The sequence below is a fragment of the Anser brachyrhynchus genome, assembly GCF_964034855.1.
Source record: "Anser brachyrhynchus genome assembly, chromosome: W".
In the NCBI taxonomy this organism is placed as follows: domain Eukaryota; kingdom Metazoa; phylum Chordata; class Aves; order Anseriformes; family Anatidae; genus Anser; species Anser brachyrhynchus.
In genome coordinates this window covers 14,670,681-14,695,919 of record NC_137704.1, presented here as the reverse complement: position 1 = coordinate 14,695,919, position 25,239 = coordinate 14,670,681, and the positions used below count along the sequence as shown (strand labels likewise).

Sequence of the window (25,239 nt, the reverse complement as noted above, 5' to 3'; positions counted from 1 at the left end):
CCGAGAAGGACCTGGGAGTATTGGTGGATAGTCGGCTGAATATGAGCCAGCAGTGTGCTCAGGTGGCCAAGAAGGCCAACGGCATCCTGGCCTGTATAAGAAGCAGTGTGGCCAGCAGGTCGAGGGAAGTGATTGTCCCCCTGCACTCGGCTCTGGTGAGGCCGCACCTCGAGTACTGTGTTCAGTTTTGGGCCCCTCGCTACAGGAAGGACATGGACGTGCTCGAGCGAGTCCAGAGAAGGGCGACCAAGCTGGTGAGGGGTCTGGAGAACAAGTCTTACGAGGAGCGGCTGAGGGAGCTGGGCTTGTTCAGCCTGGAGAAGAGGAGGCTCAGGGGCGACCTCATCGCTCTCTACAGTTACCTGAAAGGAGGCTGTAGAGAGGTGGGGGTTGGTCTATTCTCCCACGTGCCTAGTGACAGGACGAGGGGGAATGGGCTAAAGTTGCGACAGGGGAGTTTTAGGTTGGATGTTAGGAAGTACTTTTTTACCGAAAGGGTTATTAAGCATTGGAACGGGCTGCCCAGGGAGGTGGTGGAGTCACCATCCCTGGAGGTCTTTAAAAGACGTTTAGATGTAGAGCTTAGGGATATGGTTTAGTGGAGTACTTAGTGTTAGGTCGGAGGTTGGACTCGATGATCTTGAGGTCTCTTCCAACCTAGAAATCTGTGATACTGTGATACTGTGAACAAAGCACGAGAGGTGATCGCATTTAAACGCCTTATGGTGCCTTTAGCTAATCCTTCTTCTAGTTCCTGAACAACGGACTTCGTTTAGAAAAAAAGAAGACTCTAAAAATACATACAAAAAAATAAAGGGAACGGCAGCCGAGTCTTGAACGTTCAGAAGCCGACTCAAGCATCCCAGAGCCTTCTACGCTTTGAAAAGCGTCTGTGGGAGAAATTACTTCTCGAAGTTGCGAAACCCACGACTGAAAAGAAAGCGGTAGCAAAACTCCTACGGTAGTCAAGAACAGGCTGACAAGCACCTGTCAGAAATCACACCGGGTAGAGTTTATTCTGCCTCCTCGGGACAGGGGCAGACAACAGACGATGCCTGGAAGCTTTCTTCCAACCTTATTCTTCTCTGGTTCTACATCTGCCAGTCCTCGATGCGGCTGTTTCGCAATAAAAGCACGCCCTTTTATTTGGGAGCAGGGGGAAGATAGCAAGGCCTCAAACACACAGCACATCCTAGATCGTCTTAGGGAGATGGAGACCCACAGGACCGCCGAGCGCTTCTATCTTCGCGTTTCAAATGACTGGGCAAACCACCATCTACACGACACTGTCAACAGACCGAAACATTCTTTTAACTTGCAGAACTATTTCCATCGGCAAGACACACAAGACAGAGGTCATATCCCCATGCTCCATCTTTATTGTGCAAGTGCTGCTCAAAGCTCTTTATTACCCTCCATAGACAGCCGTCCAGGAAAAAAAAAAAAAAAAAAATCATACGTCAACAGGGGCTAGATTGACGGGCAACATATGAAACCTACTCGGCGGCGACCCGTACGCGTGCAGTGACGCCTGCGGTGCAAAAACCTTAGCCAGGAGGCCGGCCCAACTGACCGCCACCCAGAATACGTAGATGTACACGACAGCCCGAAGGGCCCGAGGGTGGGCATTCACAGCCATCCGGAATCCATTGGTCAGGTCCAGGTTAGCAGCACACTTCTTGCCAACAACCATTACACGCCCAAGAAGCTGGAAAAAGGAAATAACGTTACCTAACATAACGTGCCACGACGCACAGAACGAACGCGAGCGGAGAACCATCCACAGAACACGGTTAGCTAATCCTTCACGATTCAACCGCTGCTCTTTGAATTACCCTCTAGACAGGAACAGACTACAAAACAGTCACAGAAGCTAAATTTGTCTCGGGGGTTAAAGCCCCCGTCATAGCTTCGGGCAACGTAAGCCGCTCTGGCGGAAAATAAAAGCTTCACGGTGCCTTTTCTTTTGCGTGGCCTCACAAAGCCTTGGAACTTGACTTGCATAGCTAACAGCGAAACAAACACCCAGCGCCGCTCAACCAGCTTTCCCTTTCCTCGCCTCTGACCTGCCCAAACCCCAAGCCCTCTTCTGCATAGTCAAAGTACCACCGCCGCTGTCTGGAAACCGTGAAAACGGGCATCAGACCGTACTTCGGAACAACACTGCTTTTTGCACTACAAGCGCGTAGCCGGAGACCAGCATCGCTTTATATCGCCGCTCTTAGTCAAAAAGCTCAACTCCATTACAAGCTAGAGGCAAAAGACTACAGCATCGGAAAACCCAAAATAGCCTACTGTGCGCCCCTCCGCAACATCCAGAGGAAAAGAGGGGACGGGAAAGAGTCTAGGAAGTTACAAACTAGTTACAGGTACAGCCAGCCTAGCGAAAAGAAAGCTCCCACAGTACTCACGGGTCCGCCAGAATCTTCTGCTTCACATAACCGGACAACTGCCTTCTCAGGAAGGACTAGGAAAAAACACTGGAGCCTGAGGCGAACTATCACGGAACGCAAGGCGCTGGAGGAAGAGTAAACAGTTACAACGCAGTCAGCTTCAGAGAAAGGCAACAGCTTAAGCAAATCACTATGCCCCACCGAACTCGTCCTACCGAAGCAGATTATCAGGTACCCCAAACGCGCACGACAAAACAGCGATTCTTCTTAAGCGATCTTTGAATAGGCAAAGTTCTCTACCTTCTACACGCAAAACACACAAGCGGCAAACAATTGCTAACTGTCCTTCAGTTATGTCCAAATATTGCCTCGGCCAGAGGTAGGAAGGCATCTTCAAAGAACCCGGAGTAATCCGGCTGAGGCTGTATAAACTCTCCGTCCTCGATAACGCCACGTACTCAGGGGAAAGAACATTCCAAGTTAGCCCGTTACGGCCGGCTCTACGTCAGACACCTCCAGACCGAGGCCAAGGTATCACCTGCGAAACACGAATACCACCGATCTGTAGGAAACCATCGACTCGCAACTAATTGCGAGGGAACTCCCCAAATCACCAGCAGACCGAAACTGCATACGGCACCAGAAGCAGGATCCAGCACGCAAGGTGACGGGGGCAACGAGACAGCCGAGTACTTCAGATTAGCGACTTCCGGCAGTTTTATTTATTTTAGATGCGACTGAAACAGCGCCGATAAGACTCGATTCCACAGATGCTTTGCACTTCTTACTCACCATCGCCTTTCACTGCGCGACAATCGAGAATTACGAGCCTTCCTCACACTTCTCCCCCCTATAACATCGCTCAACTGTGAAACAGGCCTTCGGTACAGCGAGCTAAGCAAATTCAAGACCATTCGCTATAGCCAACTACACTCCAAAAGCAGTTCTAAGTTCCCCCCCCGCCTCAAGTGAGGACCAGCAGCCTGCGGGATTGACTGGCTTCTAGATGTTTAAGAAAGCTAGGAAAAGCTGCAATTCTTCCCTTTCACAAGCCACTTTGGAGAGAGCGTGCGCTCGCGTGCGCGGTGGGGGTGGTGCCATAACCAAAGCCTAGCACGGCCGAGCCGGGGCGTCTCTAGAACGCTGTCACGAGGCGCATCAAGACCTGCGTTTCTGCTACGCAGAAATGACTGATTACGGTCACTACTGCGATGCTCGCTGCCTATACGCAGGCAGTCCGAACCCCCAAGGAGACCGACTGCGCCGGCGACCCAGTACGCGCCGTGGCACCCCGGGGGCAGGCGGGACGCGCACCGAAGAAGCGCGGGGTTTTAGAGGCGCTGCAGTAGAGAGCGCCACGAGCCGGAGAGACCCCGACCGACCGACCGACCGTCCGTCCGTCCGTCCGTCCCTCCCTCCCTGCCTGCCTCCCTCCCTCCCGCAGCAAGGCCACCACCCGCCCTGCCGCACTCCCGGGACCCGCGACGGGCCCTCGTTTCAGAGGGCCTGCGAGCGGCCGAGGGAAGGAAGGAAAGAGAAGACTCGCACGACGACGCCGCGGCTACCTCCTCGCCCACGACCGCTCATCCTCACGGAGAACGTTGGCGGGGACCTCCTTGCCCTTGCAGGCGACCTCTCCGAAAGCGGCTGCAGCGGCAGCGCCGCCGCCGGGCCAGGCGGCCTGCGCCCTAACGATCCCGTCGGCCATGACGGCGCCCGCTCGGTACAACGCCCCCTCCCTTCCCGCACTCGGCCCGGCCCTCCGCGGCGCTCATTGGGCCGACAGATCGCCGCCGACCGCTCCCGCGCCTCGATTGGCTGCCTCGCCTGCCCTCTTCCCTTGTCCCCGCCCTCTCGGCGGCTCCGCTCCCGTCGACCCGGTGCTTATCGGCGCTCAGGGAGGTCGCGTGCCCTCGGGGCGCGGAGGGATCCGACCGGGAGGGAGGAAGTGGGCGCCCGAAAACGGGCTGGGCGGCTCCGCGGAGGGAAGCCGGGCCCTGCACGGCTGGGAAACGAGCTCCACAGAACGGTTGCTCCGATCATAGAATCATAGCATGGCTTGGCTTGGCAGGGACCTTACTTAAAGATCACCTAATTCCAACCCCCCCGCCCTGGGCAGGGACACCTTCCACTAGACCACGTTGCTCAAAGCCCCATCCAACCTGGCCTTAAACACTTCCAGGGACGGGGCATCCGCCACTTCTCCTGGCAACCCGTTCCAGTGCCTCACCCCCCTCTCAGGAAAGAATCTCTTCCAACTATCCAGTCTAAGTCTACCCTCTTTGAGTTTAAAACCATTACTCCTTGCCCTATCGCTCCTCTCCCTGACAAAGAGTCCCTCCCCAGCTTTCCTGTAGGGCCCCCCCTTTGGGTACTGGAAGGCCCCTCCAAGGTCTCCCCGGAGCCTTCTCTTCTCTCTCCAGGCTGAACCACCCCAACTCCCTCAGCCTGCCTTCCTGGGAGAGGTGCCCCAGCCCCCTGGTCATCTTCGTGGCCCTCCTCTGGACGCGTTCTAGTACGTCCCCGTCCTTCTTGTGCTGGGGGCCCCAGAGCTGAACACAGTACTTACTCTAGGTGGGGCCTCACAAGAGCACAGCAGCAGAGAGGGAGAATCACCTCCCTCGACTTGCCGGCCGCCCTCCTTTTGATGCGGCCCAGGATACGGGTGGCTTTCCGGGCTGCAAGCGTCCATTGCATTGCCGGCTCCGGTTGACGAGCTTCTCATCAACCAACGCCCCCAGGCCCTTCTCCTCAGAGCTGCTCTCCATCCATTCTCCGCCCAGCCTGGATTCGTGCTTAGGATTGCCCCGGACCAAATGCGGGACCTCGCGCTCGTAGCCCCAACTATTATTTATGACCCTATCAGCTCCACCCCAAACACGCTGGTGGCTTTTGGGCGCTGCTCCCCGCAGGCAGATCCCCGCTTTTGCCAGGGCAGGCCTTACCTTTTCAGAAGTTGCTCCACAACCTTCCCTGAGAGCCCCACTTCAACTGCTGGTGTTTCTAAGGGGGAAAGCTGCACCTCCCGCGCACGGGGTGGCGGGGAGGAATACAAAGCCTGTGCTCAGCCCTGGCACATCACAACTGGGTTTGTGCTCAGCTGGGGAGGAGGCTTCTGGAAAAATAGGCAGTGCCCCCCAAGGCTGCCCAAGCGTGGTCCGCGGTGCCCTGCAGCAGCCCCAGGGAGAGCGGAGCTCAAACTGGCCCGACACGGCGGCAGGGACGTGGCCGTCCCCACACGCGCGGTTCCTGCCTGAGTAGGCCACAGCGCTTCTGCCTCTCTGACAGGCTTGGAGGGTAACGACATCAGAATACGCTCGCTTTAGTTTGAGGTTCCAGCCGCTACTGCCATCGGGATGGCACACGGGGACGGGGCTGGGGCTGGGGCTGGGGGCAGGCAACCACAGGCAGCTTTAACATCTCAGTCCTCCCCGTCGGCCATCTCCCAGCTACCACGCGGGCCACTCAGTGCGACCAGACACCAATTCACCCAAGGCAACAAAAATATTTACAGAGCTACACCTCTCCTCGTAACTGTTTGTTGTTTACGGCTGAAACCACTCCTGGGATAGGATATGCCACCTGGACTGAGCAAAGCCTTTGATACGGTCCCTCACCACATTCTTCTCTCTAAATTGGAGAGGTATGGATTTGAAGGATGGACTGCTGGGCGGATAAAGAATTGGTTGGCTGGTCGCAGCCAAAGGGTTGTGGTCAACGGCTCTATGTCTGGGTGGAGGCCGGTCACAAGCGGTGTCCCTCAGGGGTCGGCCTCGGGACCGGTGCTCTTCAACATCTTTAGCAATGACACAGACGACAGAATCGAGCAAGTTTGCAGATGACACCAAGCTGAGCGGTGCAGTCGATACAACAGAGGGAAGGGATGCCGTCCGGAGGGACCTGGACAGGCCGGAGAAGTGGGCCCATGAGAACCTAATGAGGTTCAACAAGGCCAAGTGCAAGGCGTTGACCTTGGGCTGGGGCAATCCCAGGTATTTCTATAGACTGGGAGAAGAAGAACTTGAGAGCAGCCCTGCGGAGAAGGACTTGGGGGTCCTGATGGACGAGAAGCTGGACACGAGCCAGCAGCGCGCGCTTGCAGCCCGGAAGGCCAACTGTGTCCTGGGCTGCATTAACAAAGGGGTGGCCAACAGGGAGAGGGAGGTGATTATCCCCCTCTACCCTGCTCTTGGGAGACCCCACCTGGAATACTGCGTGCAGGCCTGGGGCCCCCAGCACAAGAAGGATGTGGAGCTCTTGGAAAGGTCAGTCTCACCTCCGTCCCTGGAAAGGTGTTGGAACAGCTGGAAAGGTGTTGGAACAGCTTGTTCTGGATGCCATCTCCAAGCCATTGGAAGAGAAGGAGGTTATGAGGAGTAGTCAGCATGGATTCACCAAGGGGAAATCGTGCTCGACCGACCTCGTTGCCTTCTATGATGGCATCACCAGCTGCGTTGATGGAGGGAGAGCAGTGGATGTCATCTACCTTGACTTTAGCAAGGCTTCCGATACTGTCTCCCACGACGTCCTGCTAGCAAAGCTGAGAAAGCGTGGGATAGACGAGTGGACGGTAAGGTGGGTTGAGACCTGGCTGACCGGCCGAGCTCAGAGGGTGGTGATCGGCGGCGCAGAGTCCGGCTGCAGCCCTGTGACTAGCGGTGTTCCCCAGGGGTCGGTGCTGGGTCCGGTCTTGTTCAACATCTTCATCGCCGACCTTGACGAGGGAATAGTGTCCAGCCTCAGCAAGTACGCCGATGATACAAAGCTGGGAGGAGTGGCCGACACGCCAGAAGGCTGTGCTGCCATTCAGCGAGACCTGGGCGGGCTGGAGAGCTGGGCAGGAAGAAGCCAAATGAAGTTTAACAAGAGCAAGCGTAGAGTCCTGCACCTGGGAAGGAACAACCGCGTGTATCAGTACAGGCTGGGGGATGACCTGCTGGAGAGGAGCGCTGCGGAGAAGGACCCGGGGGTCCTGGTGGACGACAGGTTGACCATGAGCCAGCGGCGTGCCCTGGTGGCCAAGAAGGCCAATGGGATCCTGGCGTGCGTTAAAAGGAGCGTGGCCAGCAGGTCAAGGGAGGTGATCCTCCCCCTCTACTCTGCCCTGGGCAGGCCTCGCCTGGAGTACCGTGTCCGGTTCCGGGCTCCCCAGTACAAAAAGAGACAGGGATCTCCTGGAAAGAGTCCAGCGGAAGGCAACAAAGATGATACGGGGCCTGAAGCATCTCCCCTGTGAGCAAAGACTGAGAGACCTGGGCCTGTTCAGCCTTGAGAAGAGAAGACTGAGAGGGGATCTTATCAATGATTACAAGTATCTTAAGTGTGGGAGACAGTGGGACTTGGCCACCCTCTTTTCAGTGGTTTGTGGGGATAGGACAAGGGGCAACGGCCAAAAACTGGAGCACAGGAAGTTCCGCACCAACATGCGAAAGAACTTCTTCACGGTGAGGGTGACGGAGCGCTGGAACAGGCTGCCCGGGGAGGTTGTGGAGTCTCCTTCTCCGGAGATATTCAAGGCCCGTCTGGACGCCTACCTGGGCAGCCTGCTCTAGGGAACCTGCTCTGGCAGGGGGGTTGGACCCGACGATCTCTTGAGGTCCCTTCCAACCCCTACGAATGTGTATATACAGGAGTAAAAATACACGTGTTGATAGCGATAGGACAAGGGGGAATGGTTTTAAACTAAGACAGGGGAGATTTAGCTTAGATATTAGGAGAAAGTTTTTCACTCAGAGGGCGGTGAGGCACTGGAACGGGTTGCCCAGAGAGGTTCTGGATGCCCCATCCCTGGAGGCATTCAAGGCCAGGCTGGACGCGGCTCTGGGCAGCCTGCTCTAGCGGTTGGCAACGCTGCCCAGAGCAGGGGGGTTGAAACTAGATGATCTTTAAGGTGCTTTTCAACCCAGGCCATTCTATGGTTCTATGATATGCTCTTTGAAAGCGTACAGGCTAAAGGAAGGGTCAAATTGGTGCCTCGGGGGCAAATTTCTTCGCCTTCTACGGTTGTCTAACAGTGCCTATTAAGCAAAGAGATTACCAATCGTCTTCCTCCTCTACTTTCTCAGGAATTAAACACCTTTTGTGAAAGACTACAAGCGCTGATAGCATTAGCTAGACCTAGCTAGACCGACTGGGGAACAGTTGAACACGTAAATACTTACTCAAGGTCCATTTGCACAGGTTTCTTTGAGCAGTTCCATCTTCTACGTCAACAAAACAGACCAATGAAAGAGACCAAGGACAAATACAGAAACAGAACAGTTGATCAAGTGCCAATTTAAGAAGCTTTCCCTGAAAGGGCAACAGCATCTCCACCTCCACCCACCCCTCCCCTCCCCTCCCCTCCCCCCCCCCCAAGTAGTTGACTTCCACAACTATTTTCATCTGACCCCGCAAACGGCAAATTCTATATTACTTCGAGTAGAACAAGGGCTGTTTCTTGTTTCGGTTTGGTTTTTATCATTCAGCTTCTTCAAAAGACTTTAGTCATTCACAGCTGCAATCGTTAACCCCGCAAACAGATCCAGTAACAAAGATCATTCCTCCTGCTAAGGAATCGAGTTTCTTTGTGAGGAACGGAGTCACAAAAATCATTTCATTAGCAAGTTTCAAACACTAAAAATATTTAATAGCATTTTAACGCTCCCACGCTCCAGTAAGCCTTGAACGTAACCGCAATTAAACAAGGAGCACAGCAAAGCCAGAGGTCTAACAACAAAAAATCCTTTTACAAATACATCAACGCGAAACGGAGGACTAGGGAGAATCTCCATCCTTTACTGGATGCGAGGGGAAACCTAGTTACTAAGGATGAGGAAAAGGCTGAGGTGCTTAATGCCGCCTTTGCCTCAGTCTTTAGCGGCAATACCGATTGTTCTCCGGACACCCAGTGCCCTGAGCTGGTGGAAGGGGATGGGGAGCAGGATGTGGCCTTCGCTATCCATGAGGAAATGGTTGGCGACCTACTACGGAGCTTGGATGTGCGCAAGTCGATGGGGCCGGATGGGATCCACCCAAGGGTACTGAGAGAACTGGCGGAGGAGCTGGCCGAGCCGCTTTCCATCATTTATCGGCAGTCCTGGCTATCGGGGGAGGTCCCGGTTGACTGGCGGCTAGCCAATGTGACGCCCATCTATAAGAAGGGCCGGAGGGCAGACCCGGGGAACTATAGGCCTGTCAGTTTGACCTCAGTGCCGGGGAAGCTCATGGAGCAGATTATCTTGAGGGTCATCACGCGGCACTTGCAGGGCAAGCAGGCGATCAGGCCCAGTCAGCATGGGTTTGTGAAAGGCAGGTCCTGCTTGACGAACCTGATCTCCTTCTATGACCAAGTGACGCGCTTGGTGGATGAGGGAAAGGCTGTGGACGTGGTCTACCTTGACCTCAGTAAGGCTTTTGACACCGTTCCCCACAACATTCTCCTCAAGAAACTGGCTGCTCGGGGCTTGGACTGGCGTACGCTTCGCTGGGTTAGAAACTGGCTGGATGGCCGGGCCCAGAGAGTTGTGGTGAATGGAGTCAAATCTGGTTGGAGGCCGGTCACTAGTGGAGTCCCCCAGGGCTCGGTACTGGGGCCGGTCCTCTTTAATATCTTTATTGATGATCTGGATGAGGGCGTCCAGTGCACCCTCAGTAAGTTTGCAGATGACACCAAGCTAAGTGCGTGTGTCGATCTGCTCGAGGGCAGGAAGGCTCTGCAGGAGGATCTGGATAGGCTGGAGCGATGGGCTGAGGTCAACTGCATGAAGTTCAACAAGGCCAAGTGCCGGGTCCTGCACCTGGGCTGCAACAACCCCAAGCAGAGCTACAGGCTGGGAGATGAGTGGCTGGAAAGCTGCCTGGCCGAGAAGGACCTGGGAGTATTGGTGGATAGTCGGCTGAATATGAGCCAGCAGTGTGCTCAGGTGGCCAAGAAGGCCAACGGCATCCTGGCCTGTATAAGAAGCAGTGTGGCCAGCAGGTCGAGGGAAGTGATTGTCCCCCTGCACTCGGCTCTGGTGAGGCCGCACCTCGAGTACTGTGTTCAGTTTTGGGCCCCTCGCTACAGGAAGGACATGGACGTGCTCGAGCGAGTCCAGAGAAGGGCGACCAAGCTGGTGAGGGGTCTGGAGAACAAGTCTTACGAGGAGCGGCTGAGGGAGCTGGGCTTGTTCAGCCTGGAGAAGAGGAGGCTCAGGGGCGACCTCATCGCTCTCTACAGTTACCTGAAAGGAGGCTGTAGAGAGGTGGGGGTTGGTCTATTCTCCCACGTGCCTAGTGACAGGACGAGGGGGAATGGGCTAAAGTTGCGACAGGGGAGTTTTAGGTTGGATGTTAGGAAGTACTTCTTTACCGAAAGGGTTATTAAGCATTGGAACGGGCTGCCCAGGGAGGTGGTGGAGTCACCATCCCTGGAGGTCTTTAAAAGACGTTTAGATGTAGAGCTTAGGGATATGGTTTAGTGGAGTACTTAGTGTTAGGTCGGAGGTTGGACTCGATGATCTTGAGGTCTCTTCCAACCTAGAAATCTGTGATACTGTGATACTGTGAACAAAGCACGAGAGGTGATCGCATTTAAACGCCTTATGGTGCCTTTAGCTAATCCTTCTTCTAGTTCCTGAACAACGGACTTCGTTTAGAAAAAAAGAAGACTCTAAAAATACATACAAAAAAATAAAGGGAACGGCAGCCGAGTCTTGAACGTTCAGAAGCCGACTCAAGCATCCCAGAGCCTTCTACGCTTTGAAAAGCGTCTGTGGGAGAAATTACTTCTCGAAGTTGCGAAACCCACGACTGAAAAGAAAGCGGTAGCAAAACTCCTACGGTAGTCAAGAACAGGCTGACAAGCACCTGTCAGAAATCACACCGGGTAGAGTTTATTCTGCCTCCTCGGGACAGGGGCAGACAACAGACGATGCCTGGAAGCTTTCTTCCAACCTTATTCTTCTCTGGTTCTACATCTGCCAGTCCTCGATGCGGCTGTTTCGCAATAAAAGCACGCCCTTTTATTTGGGAGCAGGGGGAAGATAGCAAGGCCTCAAACACACAGCACATCCTAGATCGTCTTAGGGAGATGGAGACCCACAGGACCGCCGAGCGCTTCTATCTTCGCGTTTCAAATGACTGGGCAAACCACCATCTACACGACACTGTCAACAGACCGAAACATTCTTTTAACTTGCAGAACTATTTCCATCGGCAAGACACACAAGACAGAGGTCATATCCCCATGCTCCATCTTTATTGTGCAAGTGCTGCTCAAAGCTCTTTATTACCCTCCATAGACAGCCGTCCAGGAAAAAAAAAAAAAAAAAAAATCATACGTCAACAGGGGCTAGATTGACGGGCAACATATGAAACCTACTCGGCGGCGACCCGTACGCGTGCAGTGACGCCTGCGGTGCAAAAACCTTAGCCAGGAGGCCGGCCCAACTGACCGCCACCCAGAATACGTAGATGTACACGACAGCCCGAAGGGCCCGAGGGTGGGCATTCACAGCCATCCGGAATCCATTGGTCAGGTCCAGGTTAGCAGCACACTTCTTGCCAACAACCATTACACGCCCAAGAAGCTGGAAAAAGGAAATAACGTTACCTAACATAACGTGCCACGACGCACAGAACGAACGCGAGCGGAGAACCATCCACAGAACACGGTTAGCTAATCCTTCACGATTCAACCGCTGCTCTTTGAATTACCCTCTAGACAGGAACAGACTACAAAACAGTCACAGAAGCTAAATTTGTCTCGGGGGTTAAAGCCCCCGTCATAGCTTCGGGCAACGTAAGCCGCTCTGGCGGAAAATAAAAGCTTCACGGTGCCTTTTCTTTTGCGTGGCCTCACAAAGCCTTGGAACTTGACTTGCATAGCTAACAGCGAAACAAACACCCAGCGCCGCTCAACCAGCTTTCCCTTTCCTCGCCTCTGACCTGCCCAAACCCCAAGCCCTCTTCTGCATAGTCAAAGTACCACCGCCGCTGTCTGGAAACCGTGAAAACGGGCATCAGACCGTACTTCGGAACAACACTGCTTTTTGCACTACAAGCGCGTAGCCGGAGACCAGCATCGCTTTATATCGCCGCTCTTAGTCAAAAAGCTCAACTCCATTACAAGCTAGAGGCAAAAGACTACAGCATCGGAAAACCCAAAATAGCCTACTGTGCGCCCCTCCGCAACATCCAGAGGAAAAGAGGGGACGGGAAAGAGTCTAGGAAGTTACAAACTAGTTACAGGTACAGCCAGCCTAGCGAAAAGAAAGCTCCCACAGTACTCACGGGTCCGCCAGAATCTTCTGCTTCACATAACCGGACAACTGCCTTCTCAGGAAGGACTAGGAAAAAACACTGGAGCCTGAGGCGAACTATCACGGAACGCAAGGCGCTGGAGGAAGAGTAAACAGTTACAACGCAGTCAGCTTCAGAGAAAGGCAACAGCTTAAGCAAATCACTATGCCCCACCGAACTCGTCCTACCGAAGCAGATTATCAGGTACCCCAAACGCGCACGACAAAACAGCGATTCTTCTTAAGCGATCTTTGAATAGGCAAAGTTCTCTACCTTCTACACGCAAAACACACAAGCGGCAAACAATTGCTAACTGTCCTTCAGTTATGTCCAAATATTGCCTCGGCCAGAGGTAGGAAGGCATCTTCAAAGAACCCGGAGTAATCCGGCTGAGGCTGTATAAACTCTCCGTCCTCGATAACGCCACGTACTCAGGGGAAAGAACATTCCAAGTTAGCCCGTTACGGCCGGCTCTACGTCAGACACCTCCAGACCGAGGCCAAGGTATCACCTGCGAAACACGAATACCACCGATCTGTAGGAAACCATCGACTCGCAACTAATTGCGAGGGAACTCCCCAAATCACCAGCAGACAGAAACTGCATACGGCACCAGAAGCAGGATCCAGCACGCAAGGTGACGGGGGCAACGAGACAGCCGAGTACTTCAGATTAGCGACTTCCGGCAGTTTTATTTATTTTAGATGCGACTGAAACAGCGCCGATAAGACTCGATTCCACAGATGCTTTGCACTTCTTACTCACCATCGCCTTTCACTGCGCGACAATCGAGAATTACGAGCCTTCCTCACACTTCTCCCCCCTATAACATCGCTCAACTGTGAAACAGGCCTTCGGTACAGCGAGCTAAGCAAATTCAAGACCATTCGCTATAGCCAACTACACTCCAAAAGCAGTTCTAAGTTCCCCCCCCGCCTCAAGTGAGGACCAGCAGCCTGCGGGATTGACTGGCTTCTAGATGTTTAAGAAAGCTAGGAAAAGCTGCAATTCTTCCCTTTCACAAGCCACTTTGGAGAGAGCGTGCGCTCGCGTGCGCGGTGGGGGTGGTGCCATAACCAAAGCCTAGCACGGCCGAGCCGGGGCGTCTCTAGAACGCTGTCACGAGGCGCATCAAGACCTGCGTTTCTGCTACGCAGAAATGACTGATTACGGTCACTACTGCGATGCTCGCTGCCTATACGCAGGCAGTCCGAACCCCCAAGGAGACCGACTGCGCCGGCGACCCAGTACGCGCCGTGGCACCCCGGGGGCAGGCGGGACGCGCACCGAAGAAGCGCGGGGTTTTAGAGGCGCTGCAGTAGAGAGCGCCACGAGCCGGAGAGACCCCGACCGACCGACCGACCGACCGTCCGTCCGTCCGTCCGTCCGTCCGTCCCTCCCTCCCTCCCGCAGCAAGGCCACCACCCGCCCTGCCGCACTCCCGGGACCCGCGACGGGCCCTCGTTTCAGAGGGCCTGCGAGCGGCCGAGGGAAGGAAGGAAAGAGAAGACTCGCACGACGACGCCGCGGCTACCTCCTCGCCCACGACCGCTCATCCTCACGGAGAACGTTGGCGGGGACCTCCTTGCCCTTGCAGGCGACCTCTCCGAAAGCGGCTGCAGCGGCAGCGCCGCCGCCGGGCCAGGCGGCCTGCGCCCTAACGATCCCGTCGGCCATGACGGCGCCCGCTCGGTACAACGCCCCCTCCCTTCCCGCACTCGGCCCGGCCCTCCGCGGCGCTCATTGGGCCGACAGATCGCCGCCGACCGCTCCCGCGCCTCGATTGGCTGCCTCGCCTGCCCTCTTCCCTTGTCCCCGCCCTCTCGGCGGCTCCGCTCCCGTCGACCCGGTGCTTATCGGCGCTCAGGGAGGTCGCGTGCCCTCGGGGCGCGGAGGGATCCGACCGGGAGGGAGGAAGTGGGCGCCCGAAAACGGGCTGGGCGGCTCCGCGGAGGGAAGCCGGGCCCTGCACGGCTGGGAAACGAGCTCCACAGAACGGTTGCTCCGATCATAGAATCATAGCATGGCTTGGCTTGGCAGGGACCTTACTTAAAGATCACCTAATTCCAACCCCCCCGCCCTGGGCAGGGACACCTTCCACTAGACCACGTTGCTCAAAGCCCCATCCAACCTGGCCTTAAACACTTCCAGGGACGGGGCATCCGCCACTTCTCCTGGCAACCCGTTCCAGTGCCTCACCCCCCTCTCAGGAAAGAATCTCTTCCAACTATCCAGTCTAAGTCTACCCTCTTTGAGTTTAAAACCATTACTCCTTGCCCTATCGCTCCTCTCCCTGACAAAGAGTCCCTCCCCAGCTTTCCTGTAGGGCCCCCCCTTTGGGTACTGGAAGGCCCCTCCAAGGTCTCCCCGGAGCCTTCTCTTCTCTCTCCAGGCTGAACCACCCCAACTCCCTCAGCCTGCCTTCCTGGGAGAGGTGCCCCAGCCCCCTGGTCATCTTCGTGGCCCTCCTCTGGACGCGTTCTAGTACGTCCCCGTCCTTCTTGTGCTGGGGGCCCCAGAGCTGAACACAGTACTTACTCTAGGTGGGGCCTCACAAGAGCACAGCAGCAGAGAGGGAGAATCACCTCCCTCGACTTGCCGGCCGCCCTCCTTTTGATGCGGCCCAGGATACGGGTGGCTTTCCGGGCTGCAAGCGTCCATTGCATTGCCGGCTCCGGTTGACGAGCTTCTCATCAACCAACGCCCCCAGGCCCTTCTCCTCAGAGCTGCTCTCCATCCATTCTCCGCCCAGCCTGGATTCGTGCTTAGGATTGCCCCGGACCAAATGCGGGACCTCGCGCTCGTAGCCCCAACTATTATTTATGACCCTATCAGCTCCACCCCAAACACGCTGGTGGCTTTTGGGCGCTGCTCCCCGCAGGCAGATCCCCGCTTTTGCCAGGGCAGGCCTTACCTTTTCAGAAGTTGCTCCACAATCTTCCCTGAGAGCCCCACTTCAACTGCTGGTGTTTCTAAGGGGGAAAGCTGCACCTCCCGCGCACGGGGTGGCGGGGAGGAATACAAAGCCTGTGCTCAGCCCTGGCACATCACAACTGGGTTTGTGCTCAGCTGGGGAGGAGGCTTCTGGAAAAATAGGCAGTGCCCCCCAAGGCTGCCCAAGCGTGGTCCGCGGTGCCCTGCAGCAGCCCCAGGGAGAGCGGAGCTCAAACTGGCCCGACACGGCGGCAGGGACGTGGCCGTCCCCACACGCGCGGTTCCTGCCTGAGTAGGCCACAGCGCTTCTGCCTCTCTGACAGGCTTGGAGGGTAACGACATCAGAATACGCTCGCTTTAGTTTGAGGTTCCAGGCGCTACTGCCATCGGGATGGCACACGGGGACGGGGCTGGGGCTGGGGCTGGGGGCAGGCAACCACAGGCAGCTTTAACATCTCAGTCCTCCCCGTCGGCCATCTCCCAGCTACCACGCGGGCCACTCAGTGCGACCAGACACCAATTCACCCAAGGCAACAAAAATATTTACAGAGCTACACCTCTCCTCGTAACTGTTTGTTGTTTACGGCTGAAACCACTCCTGGGATAGGATATGCCACCTGGACTGAGCAAAGCCTTTGATACGGTCCCTCACCACATTCTTCTCTCTAAATTGGAGAGGTATGGATTTGAAGGATGGACTGCTGGGCGGATAAAGAATTGGTTGGCTGGTCGCAGCCAAAGGGTTGTGGTCAACGGCTCTATGTCTGGGTGGAGGCCGGTCACAAGCGGTGTCCCTCAGGGGTCGGCCTCGGGACCGGTGCTCTTCAACATCTTTAGCAATGACACAGACGACGGAATCGAGCAAGTTTGCAGATGACACCAAGCTGAGCGGTGCAGTCGATACAACAGAGGGAAGGGATGCCGTCCGGAGGGACCTGGACAGGCCGGAGAAGTGGGCCCATGAGAACCTAATGAGGTTCAACAAGGCCAAGTGCAAGGCGTTGACCTTGGGCTGGGGCAATCCCAGGTATTTCTATAGACTGGGAGAAGAAGAACTTGAGAGCAGCCCTGCGGAGAAGGACTTGGGGGTCCTGATGGACGAGAAGCTGGACACGAGCCAGCAGCGCGCGCTTGCAGCCCGGAAGGCCAACTGTGTCCTGGGCTGCATTAACAAAGGGGTGGCCAACAGGGAGAGGGAGGTGATTATCCCCCTCTACCCTGCTCTTGGGAGACCCCACCTGGAATACTGCGTGCAGGCCTGGGGCCCCCAGCACAAGAAGGATGTGGAGCTCTTGGAAAGGTCAGTCTCACCTCCGTCCCTGGAAAGGTGTTGGAACAGCTGGAAAGGTGTTGGAACAGCTTGTTCTGGATGCCATCTCCAAGCCATTGGAAGAGAAGGAGGTTATGAGGAGTAGTCAGCATGGATTCACCAAGGGGAAATCGTGCTCGACCGACCTCGTTGCCTTCTATGATGGCATCACCAGCTGCGTTGATGGAGGGAGAGCAGTGGATGTCATCTACCTTGACTTTAGCAAGGCTTCCGATACTGTCTCCCACGACGTCCTGCTAGCAAAGCTGAGAAAGCGTGGGATAGACGAGTGGACGGTAAGGTGGGTTGAGACCTGGCTGACCGGCCGAGCTCAGAGGGTGGTGATCGGCGGCGCAGAGTCCGGCTGCAGCCCTGTGACTAGCGGTGTTCCCCAGGGGTCGGTGCTGGGTCCGGTCTTGTTCAACATCTTCATCGCCGACCTTGACGAGGGAATAGTGTCCAGCCTCAGCAAGTACGCCGATGATACAAAGCTGGAAGGAGTGGCCGACACGCCAGAAGGCTGTGCTGCCATTCAGCGAGACCTGGGCGGGCTGGAGAGCTGGGCAGGAAGAAGCCAAATGAAGTTTAACAAGAGCAAGCGTAGAGTCCTGCACCTGGGAAGGAACAACCGCGTGTATCAGTACAGGCTGGGGGATGACCTGCTGGAGAGGAGCGCTGCGGAGAAGGACCCGGGGGTCCTGGTGGACGACAGGTTGACCATGAGCCAGCGGCGTGCCCTGGTGGCCAAGAAGGCCAATGGGATCCTGGCGTGCGTTAAAAGGAGCGTGGCCAGCAGGTCAAGGGAGGTGATCCTCCCCCTCTACTCTGCCCTGGGCAGGCCTCGCCTGGAGTACCGTGTCCGGTTCCGGGCTCCCCAGTACAAAAAGAGACAGGGATCTCCTGGAAAGAGTCCAGCGGAAGGCAACAAAGATGATACGGGGCCTGAAGCATCTCCCCTGTGAGCAAAGACTGAGAGACCTGGGCCTGTTCAGCCTTGAGAAGAGAAGACTGAGAGGGGATCTTATCAATGATTACAAGTATCTTAAGTGTGGGAGACAGTGGGACTTGGCCACCCTCTTTTCAGTGGTTTGTGGGGATAGGACAAGGGGCAACGGCCAAAAACTGGAGCACAGGAAGTTCCGCACCAACATGCGAAAGAACTTCTTCACGGTGAGGGTGACGGAGCGCTGGAACAGGCTGCCCGGGGAGGTTGTGGAGTCTCCTTCTCTGGAGATATTCAAGGCCCGTCTGGACGCCTACCTGGGCAGCCTGCTCTAGGGAACCTGCTCTGGCAGGGGGGTTGGACCCGACGATCTCTTGAGGTCCCTTCCAACCCCTACGAATCTGTATATACAGGAGTAAAAATACACGTGTTGATAGCGATAGGACAAGGGGGAATGGTTTTAAACTAAGACAGGGGAGATTTAGCTTAGATATTAGGAGAAAGTTTTTCACTCAGAGGGCGGTGAGGCACTGGAACGGGTTGCCCAGAGAGGTTCTGGATGCCCCATCCCTGGAGGCATTCAAGGCCAGGCTGGACGCGGCTCTGGGCAGCCTGCTCTAGCGGTTGGCAACGCTGCCCAGAGCAGGGGGGTTGAAACTAGATGATCTTTAAGGTGCTTTTCAACCCAGGCCATTCTATGGTTCTATGATATGCTCTTTGAAAGCGTACAGGCTAAAGGAAGGGTCAAATTGGTGCCTCGGGGGCAAATTTCTTTGCCTTCTACGGTTGTCTAACAGTGCCTATTAAGCAAAGAGATTACCAATCGTCTTCCTCCTCTACTTTCTCAGGAATTAAACACCTTTTGTGAAAGACTACAAGCGCTGATAGCATTAGCTAGACCTAGCTAGACCGACTGGGGAACAGTTGAACACGTAAATACTTACTCAAGGTCCATTTGCACAGGTTTCTTTGAGCAGTTCCATCTTCTACGTCAACAAAACAGACCAATGAAAGAGACCAAGGACAAATACAGAAACAGAACAGTTGATCAAGTGCCAATTTAAGAAGCTTTCCCTGAAAGGGCAACAGCATCTCCACCTCCACCCACCCCTCCCCTCCCCTCCCCTCCCCCCCCCCAAGTAGTTGACTTCCACAACTATTTTCATCTGACCCCGCAAACGGCAAATTCTATATTACTTCGAGTAGAACAAGGGCTGTTTCTTGTTTCGGTTTGGTTTTTATCATTCAGCTTCTTCAAAAGACTTTAGTCATTCACAGCTGCAATCGTTAACCCCGCAAACAGATCCAGTAACAAAGATCATTCCTCCTGCTAAGGAATCGAGTTTCTTTGTGAGGAACGGAGTCACAAAAATCATTTCATTAGCAAGTTTCAAACACTAAAAATATTTAATAGCATTTTAACGCTCCCACGCTCCAGTAAGCCTTGAACGTAACCGCAATTAAACAAGGAGCACAGCAAAGCCAGAGGTCTAACAACAAAAAATCCTTTTACAAATACATCAACGCGAAACGGAGGACTAGGGAGAATCTCCATCCTTTACTGGATGCGAGGGGAAACCTAGTTACTAAGGATGAGGAAAAGGCTGAGGTGCTTAATGCCGCCTTTGCCTCAGTCTTTAGCGGCAATACCGATTGTTCTCCGGACACCCAGTGCCCTGAGCTGGTGGAAGGGGATGGGGAGCAGGATGTGGCCTTCGCTATCCATGAGGAAATGGTTGGCGACCTACTACGGAGCTTGGATGTGCGCAAGTCGATGGGGCCGGATGGGATCCACCCAAGGGTACTGAGAGAACTGGCGGAGGAGCTGGCCGAGCCGCTTTCCATCATTTATCGGCAGTCCTGGCTATCGGGGGAGGTCCCGGTTGACTGGCGGCTAGCCAATGTGACGCCCATCTATAAGAAGGGCCGGAGGGCAGACCCGGGGAACTATAGGCCTGTCAGTTTGACCTCAGTGCCGGGGAAGCTCATGGAGCAGATTATCTTGAGGGTCATCACGCGGCACTTGCAGGGCAAGCAGGCGATCAGGCCCAGTCAGCATGGGTTTGTGAAAGGCAGGTCCTGCTTGACGAACCTGATCTCCTTCTATGACCAAGTGACGCGCTTGGTGGATGAGGGAAAGGCTGTGGACGTGGTCTACCTTGACCTCAGTAAGGCTTTTGACACCGTTCCCCACAACATTCTCCTCAAGAAACTGGCTGCTCGGGGCTTGGACTGGCGTACGCTTCGCTGGGTTAGAAACTGGCTGGATGGCCGGGCCCAGAGAGTTGTGGTGAATGGAGTCAAATCTGGTTGGAGGCCGGTCACTAGTGGAGTCCCCCAGGGCTCGGTACTGGGGCCGGTCCTCTTTAATATCTTTATTGATGATCTGGATGAGGGCGTCCAGTGCACCCTCAGTAAGTTTGCAGATGACACCAAGCTAAGTGCGTGTGTCGATCTGCTCGAGGGCAGGAAGGCTCTGCAGGAGGATCTGGATAGGCTGGAGCGATGGGCTGAGGTCAACTGCATGAAGTTCAACAAGGCCAAGTGCCGGGTCCTGCACCTGGGCTGCAACAACCCCAAGCAGAGCTACAGGCTGGGAGATGAGTGGCTGGAAAGCTGCCTGGCCGAGAAGGACCTGGGAGTATTGGTGGATAGTCGGCTGAATATGAGCCAGCAGTGTGCTCAGGTGGCCAAGAAGGCCAACGGCATCCTGGCCTGTATAAGAAGCAGTGTGGCCAGCAGGTCGAGGGAAGTGATTGTCCCCCTGCACTCGGCTCTGGTGAGGCCGCACCTCGAGTACTGTGTTCAGTTTTGGGCCCCTCGCTACAGGAAGGACATGGACGTGCTCGAGCGAGTCCAGAGAAGGGCGACCAAGCTGGTGAGGGGTCTGGAGAACAAGTCTTACGAGGAGCGGCTGAGGGAGCTGGGCTTGTTCAGCCTGGAGAAGAGGAGGCTCAGGGGCGACCTCATCGCTCTCTACAGTTACCTGAAAGGAGGCTGTAGAGAGGTGGGGGTTGGTCTATTCTCCCACGTGCCTAGTGACAGGACGAGGGGGAATGGGCTAAAGTTGCGACAGGGGAGTTTTAGGTTGGATGTTAGGAAGTACTTCTTTACCGAAAGGGTTATTAAGCATTGGAACGGGCTGCCCAGGGAGGTGGTGGAGTCACCATCCCTGGAGGTCTTTAAAAGACGTTTAGATGTAGAGCTTAGGGATATGGTTTAGTGGAGTACTCAGTGTTAGGTCGGAGGTTGGACTCGATGATCTTGAGGTCTCTTCCAACCTAGAGAAATCTGTGAATCTGTGAATCTGTGAACAAAGCACGAGAGGTGATCGCATTTAAACGCCTTATGGTGCCTTTAGCTAATCCTTCTTCTAGTTCCTGAACAACGGACTTCGTTTAGAAAAAAAGAAGACTCTAAAAATACATACAAAAAAATAAAGGGAACGGCAGCCGAGTCTTGAACGTTCAGAAGCCGACTCAAGCATCCCAGAGCCTTCTACGCTTTGAAAAGCGTCTGTGGGAGAAATTACTTCTCGAAGTTGCGAAACCCACGACTGAAAAGAAAGCGGTAGCAAAACTCCTACGGTAGTCAAGAACAGGCTGACAAGCACCTGTCAGAAATCACACCGGGTAGAGTTTATTCTGCCTCCTCGGGACAGGGGCAGACAACAGACGATGCCTGGAAGCTTTCTTCCAACCTTATTCTTCTCTGGTTCTACATCTGCCAGTCCTCGATGCGGCTGTTTCGCAATAAAAGCACGCCCTTTTATTTGGGAGCAGGGGGAAGATAGCAAGGCCTCAAACACACAGCACATCCTAGATCGTCTTAGGGAGATGGAGACCCACAGGACCGCCGAGCGCTTCTATCTTCGCGTTTCAAATGACTGGGCAAACCACCATCTACACGACACTGTCAACAGACCGAAACATTCTTTTAACTTGCAGAACTATTTCCATCGGCAAGACACACAAGACAGAGGTCATATCCCCATGCTCCATCTTTATTGTGCAAGTGCTGCTCAAAGCTCTTTATTACCCTCCATAGACAGCCGTCCAGGAAAAAAAAAAAAAAAAAAAATCATACATCAACAGGGGCTAGATTGACGGGCAACATATGAAACCTACTCGGCGGCGACCCGTACGCGTGCAGTGACGCCTGCGGTGCAAAAACCTTAGCCAGGAGGCCGGCCCAACTGACCGCCACCCAGAATACGTAGATGTACACGACAGCCCGAAGGGCCCGAGGGTGGGCATTCACAGCCATCCGGAATCCATTGGTCAGGTCCAGGTTAGCAGCACACTTCTTGCCAACAACCATTACACGCCCAAGAAGCTGGAAAAAGGAAATAACGTTACCTAACATAACGTGCCACGACGCACAGAACGAACGCGAGCGGAGAACCATCCACAGAACACGGTTAGCTAATCCTTCACGATTCAACCGCTGCTCTTTGAATTACCCTCTAGACAGGAACAGACTACAAAACAGTCACAGAAGCTAAATTTGTCTCGGGGGTTAAAGCCCCCGTCATAGCTTCGGGCAACGTAAGCCGCTCTGGCAGAAAATAAAAGCTTCACGGTGCCTTTTCTTTTGCGTGGCCTCACAAAGCCTTGGAACTTGACTTGCATAGCTAACAGCGAAACAAACACCCAGCGCCGCTCAACCAGCTTTCCCTTTCCTCGCCTCTGACCTGCCCAAACCCCAAGCCCTCTTCTGCATAGTCAAAGTACCACCGCCGCTGTCTGGAAACCGTGAAAACGGGCATCAGACCGTACTTCGGAACAACACTGCTTTTTGCACTACAAGCGCGTAGCCGGAGACCAGCATCGCTTTATATCGCCGCTCTTAGTCAAAAAGCTCAACTCCATTACAAGCTAGAGGCAAAAGACTACAGCATCGGAAAACCCAAAATAGCCTACTGTGCGCCCCTCCGCAACATCCAGAGGAAAAGAGGGGACGGGAAAGAGTCTAGGAAGTTACAAACTAGTTACAGGTACAGCCAGCCTAGCGAAAAGAAAGCTCCCACAGTACTCACGGGTCCGCCAGAATCTTCTGCTTCACATAACCGGACAACTGCCTTCTCAGGAAGGACTAGGAAAAAACACTGGAGCCTGAGGCGAACTATCACGGAACGCAAGGCGCTGGAGGAAGAGTAAACAGTTACAACGCAGTCAGCTTCAGAGAAAGGCAACAGCTTAAGCAAATCACTATGCCCCACCGAACTCGTCCTACCGAAGCAGATTATCAGGTACCCCAAACGCGCACGACAAAACAGCGATTCTTCTTAAGCGATCTTTGAATAGGCAAAGTTCTCTACCTTCTACACGCAAAACACACAAGCGGCAAACAATTGCTAACTGTCCTTCAGTTATGTCCAAATATTGCCTCGGCCAGAGGTAGGAAGGCATCTTCAAAGAACCCGGAGTAATCCGGCTGAGGCTGTATAAACTCTCCGTCCTCGATAACGCCACGTACTCAGGGGAAAGAACATTCCAAGTTAGCCCGTTACGGCCGGCTCTACGTCAGACACCTCCAGACCGAGGCCAAGGTATCACCTGCGAAACACGAATACCACCGATCTGTAGGAAACCATCGACTCGCAACTAATTGCGAGGGAACTCCCCAAATCACCAGCAGACCGAAACTGCATACGGCACCAGAAGCAGGATCCAGCACGCAAGGTGACGGGGGCAACGAGACAGCCGAGTACTTCAGATTAGCGACTTCCGGCAGTTTTATTTATTTTAGATGCGACTGAAACAGCGCCGATAAGACTCGATTCCACAGATGCTTTGCACTTCTTACTCACCATCGCCTTTCACTGCGCGACAATCGAGAATTACGAGCCTTCCTCACACTTCTCCCCCCTATAACATCGCTCAACTGTGAAACAGGCCTTCGGTACAGCGAGCTAAGCAAATTCAAGACCATTCGCTATAGCCAACTACACTCCAAAAGCAGTTCTAAGTTCCCCCCCCGCCTCAAGTGAGGACCAGCAGCCTGCGGGATTGACTGGCTTCTAGATGTTTAAGAAAGCTAGGAAAAGCTGCAATTCTTCCCTTTCACAAGCCACTTTGGAGAGAGCGTGCGCTCGCGTGCGCGGTGGGGGTGGTGCCATAACCAAAGCCTAGCACGGCCGAGCCGGGGCGTCTCTAGAACGCTGTCACGAGGCGCATCAAGACCTGCGTTTCTGCTACGCAGAAATGACTGATTACGGTCACTACTGCGATGCTCGCTGCCTATACGCAGGCAGTCCGAACCCCCAAGGAGACCGACTGCGCCGGCGACCCAGTACGCGCCGTGGCACCCCGGGGGCAGGCGGGACGCGCACCGAAGAAGCGCGGGGTTTTAGAGGCGCTGCAGTAGAGAGCGCCACGAGCCGGAGAGACCCCGACCGACCGACCGACCGACCGTCCGTCCCTCCCTCCCTCCCTCCCTCCCTGCCTGCCTCCCTCCCGCAGCAAGGCCACCACCCGCCCTGCCGCACTCCCGGGACCCGCGACGGGCCCTCGTTTCAGAGGGCCTGCGAGCGGCCGAGGGAAGGAAGGAAAGAGAAGACTCGCACGACGACGCCGCGGCTACCTCCTCGCCCACGACCGCTCATCCTCACGGAGAACGTTGGCGGGGACCTCCTTGCCCTTGCAGGCGACCTCTCCGAAAGCGGCTGCAGCGGCAGCGCCGCCGCCGGGCCAGGCGGCCTGCGCCCTAACGATCCCGTCGGCCATGACGGCGCCCGCTCGGTACAACGCCCCCTCCCTTCCCGCACTCGGCCCGGCCCTCCGCGGCGCTCATTGGGCCGACAGATCGCCGCCGACCGCTCCCGCGCCTCGATTGGCTGCCTCGCCTGCCCTCTTCCCTTGTCCCCGCCCTCTCGGCGGCTCCGCTCCCGTCGACCCGGTGCTTATCGGCGCTCAGGGAGGTCGCGTGCCCTCGGGGCGCGGAGGGATCCGACCGGGAGGGAGGAAGTGGGCGCCCGAAAACGGGCTGGGCGGCTCCGCGGAGGGAAGCCGGGCCCTGCACGGCTGGGAAACGAGCTCCACAGAACGGTTGCTCCGATCATAGAATCATAGCATGGCTTGGCTTGGCAGGGACCTTACTTAAAGATCACCTAATTCCAACCCCCCCGCCCTGGGCAGGGACACCTTCCACTAGACCACGTTGCTCAAAGCCCCATCCAACCTGGCCTTAAACACTTCCAGGGACGGGGCATCCGCCACTTCTCCTGGCAACCCGTTCCAGTGCCTCACCCCCCTCTCAGGAAAGAATCTCTTCCAACTATCCAGTCTAAGTCTACCCTCTTTGAGTTTAAAACCATTACTCCTTGCCCTATCGCTCCTCTCCCTGACAAAGAGTCCCTCCCCAGCTTTCCTGTAGGGCCCCCCCTTTGGGTACTG

At 55.2% G+C, this 25,239-nt stretch overlaps 3 protein-coding genes across 3 annotated transcripts; all 3 read right to left on the bottom strand.

The window, feature by feature from the left end:
- Window positions 1-1,356: 1,356 nt before the first annotated feature.
- On the bottom strand, window positions 1,357-4,143 carry LOC308184953 (adenosine 5'-monophosphoramidase HINT1-like). Its single transcript, XM_080572501.1, has 3 exons — window positions 3,959-4,143; window positions 2,412-2,517; window positions 1,357-1,708 (listed from the first exon to the last, which is right to left on the bottom strand). Exons 1-3 carry the CDS (start codon window positions 4,099-4,101, stop codon window positions 1,454-1,456), a joined length of 504 nt encoding a protein of 167 aa, XP_080428627.1. The 5' UTR covers window positions 4,102-4,143; the 3' UTR covers window positions 1,357-1,453.
- A 7,081-nt stretch (window positions 4,144-11,224) lies between these two features.
- On the bottom strand, window positions 11,225-14,375 carry LOC308184952 (adenosine 5'-monophosphoramidase HINT1-like). The gene is made up of 4 exons (XM_080572500.1): window positions 14,191-14,375; window positions 12,648-12,753; window positions 11,737-11,944; window positions 11,225-11,521 (listed from the first exon to the last, which is right to left on the bottom strand). The coding sequence occupies exons 1-4, from the start codon at window positions 14,331-14,333 to the stop codon at window positions 11,475-11,477; spliced, it is 504 nt and encodes a 167-aa protein (XP_080428626.1). The 5' UTR covers window positions 14,334-14,375; the 3' UTR covers window positions 11,225-11,474.
- A 7,082-nt stretch (window positions 14,376-21,457) lies between these two features.
- On the bottom strand, window positions 21,458-24,612 carry LOC308184950 (adenosine 5'-monophosphoramidase HINT1-like). Its single transcript, XM_080572498.1, has 4 exons — window positions 24,428-24,612; window positions 22,881-22,986; window positions 21,970-22,177; window positions 21,458-21,754 (listed from the first exon to the last, which is right to left on the bottom strand). Exons 1-4 carry the CDS (start codon window positions 24,568-24,570, stop codon window positions 21,708-21,710), a joined length of 504 nt encoding a protein of 167 aa, XP_080428624.1. The 5' UTR covers window positions 24,571-24,612; the 3' UTR covers window positions 21,458-21,707.
- Between the last annotated feature and the right edge of the window lie 627 nt (window positions 24,613-25,239).